Source organism: Gossypium arboreum, chromosome 5 (assembly GCF_025698485.1).
Source record: "Gossypium arboreum isolate Shixiya-1 chromosome 5, ASM2569848v2, whole genome shotgun sequence".
Classification (NCBI taxonomy): Eukaryota; Viridiplantae; Streptophyta; class Magnoliopsida; order Malvales; family Malvaceae; genus Gossypium; species Gossypium arboreum.
The window spans coordinates 86,608,639-86,614,708 of record NC_069074.1 but is presented as its reverse complement, the minus strand read 5'-3'; the positions used below and the strand labels follow the sequence as shown (position 1 = coordinate 86,614,708).

General features: G+C 32.7%; 1 protein-coding gene across 1 annotated transcript; it reads right to left on the bottom strand.

Annotated features, from left to right (window-relative positions):
- Positions 1 to 1,063: 1,063 nt before the first annotated feature.
- Positions 1,064 to 3,902, bottom strand: LOC108450142 (uncharacterized). The gene is made up of 3 exons (XM_017747633.2): positions 3,562 to 3,902; positions 1,548 to 1,866; positions 1,064 to 1,353 (listed from the first exon to the last, which is right to left on the bottom strand). The coding sequence occupies exons 1-2, from the start codon at positions 3,788 to 3,790 to the stop codon at positions 1,553 to 1,555; spliced, it is 543 nt and encodes a 180-aa protein (XP_017603122.1). The 5' UTR covers positions 3,791 to 3,902; the 3' UTR covers positions 1,064 to 1,353; positions 1,548 to 1,552.
- Positions 3,903 to 6,070: the final 2,168 nt, after the last annotated feature.

Sequence of the window (6,070 nt, the reverse complement as noted above, 5' to 3'; positions counted from 1 at the left end):
ATTCGATTAAATAAATTACTAAAAGTTCATAAAAAATATTAGTTTAATTTTTTTTTAAGTTCAAATTATCTGTACTAATTTTTGAGTAATTGATCTAATGCAATTTTTAAATCGGTACCTCAATTATTTCTCGATCTAATCAATTTAACTGATCGATCTAGTCCTAACCAATTCAAACAAAGTAAATAAATTACAATTCAAATTTCACATTTATTTTCAAAATCGATTAACATGAATTAAATTCTAGTACAATGGTCTTTATTTCAATTGATATGTGATTTATATAATTATATTAATTTTAGTAAAAGTATATTAAATATGATAAAAATATTTTAATTATAATTTAATTTATTATTATTATATACGTTATTTAAAACTTAAACGCATAAAATTATTTGCAATGCATTAACATTAAACACACGATAAACAATTGATTTTAGAAATAATAGAATATATATTAATTAAAAATGAATAAACATCAAAACTATACATGAACTTTGATGTAATGTATAATGTCATACATAAACTTTTATTTTGTGCTATTTTATATATGAAATTTTAATTTGATTAAATTTATATAAATTACTAGCAACATTAGTAAATTAACACAATTTTTATTGACATATTACATGTACAAATCATTATATTAATCCAATATGAAAATAAATATATGTGTTCATTTCTTTAAATATGTATAATTAAATCAAAATTAAAATTTCATATATACATATGACTCATAATTTAAATTCATGTATAAACTTGCACATTGAAACAAAATTTATATAATTTTGATATTTATCCCATAATGTTGAAGTTCTTCCAATGAACTTTAGCTTCTTTTTCTTCCTTTTTCCGCCGCTACATGCAAGGAATTTTAGCTCTTTTTGTGTGTGTGTGTGTGGCTACATTGCTATCATTATTATGCCCGAATTTTGATGCTCTGAACAATAGGTTTTCCTAATTTATGCCTGCTATTTTACGAATTTCAACTAGATATTTAGAAGGATCTTTATCAAGAAAGGAAAAAAAAGAAAGGAAAGCATAATGATTAGACATCAATAAATTTTAACGAAAATACTAATCATTAACAAAGGCTAAATCTCAAATTTTATCAAAGTACAAGAACTAACAGCATATTTTAACCTTGTTTCTTTTATCCCTTTCCACTTTATTTGGTCCATAAGCCCCTCTGCCTCTAATCTTAATCAGTTGCATCCTCAACCGGTGGACGTATCCATGTACTCAAAGCTTGTAAAGTAAAACACTCAACTTTGTACCAGTAGGCATCACTCAATGCAATTAGAATGCATGTTTAATGGAAAGTCCTTCATCAACCCCTGATGAATCCTTCTCCTTTACAATATCAATATTTCGAAATTATATTAGGATCAATATAAATTTTTAAAATAAAATATAGTTAAAATTGTAGGCTCCAAATGTGAAATTAGTACAGTGACACTTACCATGTGCTACTGGAAGTTGACAAACCTAGAAATTGCTAGAAATAGCTTAAATTACAGAAGAGAAGAGAAGTGATATTTGCTTACCACTTCTACAAGAATCTCTCAATGCAGGTTATCAAGGTGGATTTGGGAACGGCACCAATCACTGCATCTTTCTTTTCCCCATTCTTAAAGATCATAACAGTCGGAATGCTTCGAATTCCGTATTGAGTTGCAATGTTAGGGCACTCGTCGGTGTTAACTTTGTAACACTTGAGCTTCCCGGCGTAATCCTTCGACAGCTCGTCAACTACGGGGTGTATCATACGGCAAGGTCCACACCATGGAGCCCAAAACTCAACCAGCACAGGCAATTCAAAATCAAGAACAAGTGATTGCCATGCATCTTCCTTCACTGCTGACACTGCAAGTTTCCAAGAGCAAACCAAATTATTGAAGGAAACTAAATCGTTCCTTCATTCTCTCTTTTTCTTCATCCTTCCTCCTAATTGATTGTGTCTTTATCTTCAGATAAAACTGCATCATTTATTTGCTTGATTTTATTACTTTTATTTTATTCTAGTAATCTTGTGTAAAGTGTTACTACTACTCTTATATAAACAGGTCATCAATGAGAATACCAAGTTTAGTTTGTCATAATTCTTTACTTCTATAAAAATAACACAGGAACATACAAAGTTTAAGATTTTGTCATAATACCCCAAAAAAAAAAAAAAGAAAAAGAAAAATTCATACAAAAACCAAATAATTCTTTGGCTGAAATAACAAAGTTAAATTTTGATATGCATGCTCCTCAAGATCAAACCCACCAAGTACTATTTTATTTAAAAAGCATGAAAAGACAAAAACATCCTCATATTAATATTTGTTACTTAGTATATAAAAAGATATTTTAATAATAATATCACAATTGAGTTACTACTCGGTTGACTTGTGATACTATCTCAATTAGGAGCTTTTATATCTATAAATATTTGTTACTTTGTATATTAAAGAATATTTTAGTAATATCTCTACCGAGTTGATGCTAGATTAACTTATGACATCAAGTCAATCGATAGCAGTATAGCTATATATATTTCACAGATATTAGTTCTAAATACAATGGCAAGGTAAATCAGGTAATAATGGCATGAACTCTCCGCTGTTCTTTTATCCTCTTTCATTTCTGAACTAGCAAACAAAACAAATTTCAAGATCCCTTATTTTTGTTTTGAGAGATAAACCGTGGACAGTGTTGACAATAATATGAGCCAGTCAATTGCAATAGTCAATAATGGCCAACTCTTTCAAGAGAAGTCTTATAAAGTGTCGTCTACTAGAGAGACAAACTAATCCCAACAATGATCGGTATTGCCCCTGGGTCGTGTAGATGTTTTATCTCCCACCTCCACCTAGAGCCAATGTGCCGTGAGCCTCTAAGCAGTGATCTATATGCCACAGGTCAAGGGCTCAAACCCCTCCAAGGTCAAGATGCTCACGTCCCCTTGGCGAGAGATTGTGCGTCCACGTACAGCTCGGTTTCTCGAGACACTCCTCTTATATGAACCAAGCTGCTAACGGCACTTTGGCTCCCCGCAGAGACGAGAGACAAAATCCTGACATGACACGGGGACAATACCGAAGATTATTGGATCCAATTAGCTGCTCAATAGACGAAACTTCGAAGGCTTCTACCGAAAGAGTTTCACTCAACAAGTCCTAATAAGTTTACTTTCAAGTTTCAACCTATAAGTTTTTGAGTTCAAATCTTGGACAGAAGAATTAGGAACTCATTGAGATGTAAAACAATTACTTCCTTTTTTATAAAACCCAAAACAAATTTACCACCTTTACTAAAACAGAATCAGTTAATTCTACTAAAATCTTATTGCGTAAACATCCCCAGATTAAACATGTAAAATCAGCTAGTTTGTAGCCCTATAAACAAATGATTTTATTTAACACAAATTAATTTCTTTTTTTCATTTTCACCAAATAATCCTTTCTAATTTCTTCCACTTTCCTTCATTTTCCAAACAACCAGTCAACTAAAAGAACAATTATAGCAAAGAAGACAAATAAATCTAACCAAGTGAGGTAAAACAAAGGAACTAACCATCAACAGCGGTCTCCTGGGCTTCACATACCACACGGCCACCTCGACCGCGTATAAGCGGCTCCCGGATCACCGATCGGAACAACGGAACCACCGACGCCGACGTCGATTTACTCTTGAGACCACGAAATCCCGGTAATCTAACGGATATTCTCCGATCGGAAACCGAAGAATAAGGGGCAGAAGCAGCGGTGGTAATCGGAGAGAAAGCAACCGTTACGGAAGCCATGGGGGGGAGAGGAAATTAATCGCAGGAAACAAAAGAGGAGATTTGGATGAGAGTGAAGGATTTGGAAATAGTGATGTCTTGTATGTTTGGAGGGGGAAAATTTGTTGGATTATAGTTAAAAACGGAAATAAATTTCTTGGATTATACGTGGGAGACGATTATTGGTATGCTAGGATGGGATAATGCCACGATGGCTTTTACAAATGGATTAAATATTACACACGTGTCAATTAAGATAAAACGTAGGTGAATTATTTACAACCCATTTTTTCATGCCTAAATATTTTTGTGGCTGTATTTTTATTGTTTTGGTGCTAGTGTAAATGTGTTTTGTGTATTTATTTTTGGATTATTATGATTTTTAAATGGTTTTTTTATATTATGTTTGGAGTTGGAATTAGAGTTGTTTATAGATTATGTCACTCGAAAAGTGAGATGATTTAGGTAAAAATATAAATCTGAAAAATGGGTTGGGACAGAAAATGAGGTATGTTTTCTAAGCGGGTCGGGCCTCGGGTATGAGTGTTTTCAACCCGAGTTTAACCTGTCCCAAAAGTATCGGTACCCTTAACAAAGTATCAGTACCTTTCACAAAAGTATTGTTGATACCCTGCCTGGTATCGATACATTGTAAGGTTCGATGTTTTGAAAATTAAAGAAAAATTACCTGAGTATCGATACCCTCCCCAAGGTATTAATATATTCCCTATTGTATCAATGCTATAGGCTTTAATATGGGTCAGGTCAAGTCGGACCCGGGTTTAGCATATATAATCTGGGCCTATCTTAGGTAAAAATTTAAGTTCAATTTTCAGGTCGAACCAAACTCGGGCCTATCAATTGGGCCAAAATTTTGTTAGGGCTTGAACTTGACTCGTCCCAGTGGCAACTCTAGCTAGAATCTAGGAAGATATAATTGATGGTGACAAAACTTTGAGAAATTTGTGGGCATTTATTGAGGACAATGATAATAACTTTTGACAAATTGAGTGAAGTCATGATATAAAAAAGGCAACCGTGAGATATAAGATAAAATTGTTCTTTCTGGTAGGTTTATTAAGATTTTGTCAATTTCATGTGATTTTATTCTATAAAGTGTATTTATTTATTTATTTTTTTGTGTTTGGGATGTGAGTTTGAATTTGTTAAGTGAACTTGGGGTTCAAAAAACATTGAGGAACTTTTGGATACATAAAAAAAAGAATTCTAGTTTGTATCTCATGATGCAATTCAGGGAATGGGTTTATTGATATCTATTTTGCAGAGTACACTTCTTCTTATGTGAAGATATGTGTTTGAATCACTGAAGTTGCACCATAGGGTAGCAAAACTTTTAAGGGCTTGTGTCTACTGTCTACCAAAAGCAAACAATTTCAGTTTGTATCTTGCAACATGACATTTTGTAGAGTACATTCCTTTGTGTGTGAATATTCGGGTTCAAATCTATGAAGGTGCACCAAAGGGTAGCAAAACCTTAAAGGGATTGTGGCTACCAAAAGAGAATAGTTTCAATTTATATTTTACAACATGACCTAATAGATTGTGACATTTATAATTTAATTTTAATTTCTTAAAAATATATTATATATATGTAAATATATCTCAATTGCATACTATAAATATATTCATATGCAAAAATACATTTGTAAAGTTACTAATTAGGCGTAATAAATTAAAACACATCAAAACATGTAATTGAGAAACTAAAATGAAGAAAAAGAAAGAAGCATATTATAGGTAAAAGAAATTTCCTCCCATGAGCAACACATAAAATGGATTACCTGTTGAGTTATGACAATATTATCATTAATATTTCTTACGGAAATAAAGCTCACTTGATTTGGTACGATTAATTTAAAAAATACTAACTTAAATCGATTCGTAATAATTTTCATCACGAGTTTGTAGAGCACGGTACACAAACTGATAAGCCTGAATTTTGAAAGGTGTTTCCGGCTATGGGTTTTGGGAATTAGACTAGAATTGTTCTATTCAATGATGGCTCCATTAATTGCTGCATGAAGACTCCCTTCACCAATTACACACCAATGGTCCGACGTTGTGCCATTAATTCTGAAAAAACATAACATGGAGTCCATCTCAACTCGGAGCTTTCAGAGGAGCCATGTCAAAAAGGGCTCTTCAGATCTCATCTTCCATAACATCTGCTGCGAGTAAGTTATGATCATCATTAGCCAGTATAGGGAGTCTGCCACATAAGGGAAAGGAACCACTAGCCCTTGTGTTGTGACTGTATAGTTTTTGGAAGAAGGAAAGGGC

Excerpts from the sequence above, each read along its gene's own strand:
- LOC108450142 (XM_017747633.2), bottom strand. The coding sequence starts at position 3,790 with ATGGCTTCCGTAACGGTTGCTTTCTCTCCGATTACCACCGCTGCTTCT. Across the intron at positions 1,867-3,561 it reads CCAGGAGACCGCTGTTGATG|TGTCAGCAGTGAAGGAAGAT; the intron begins GTTAGTTCCTTT and ends GGAAACTTGCAG.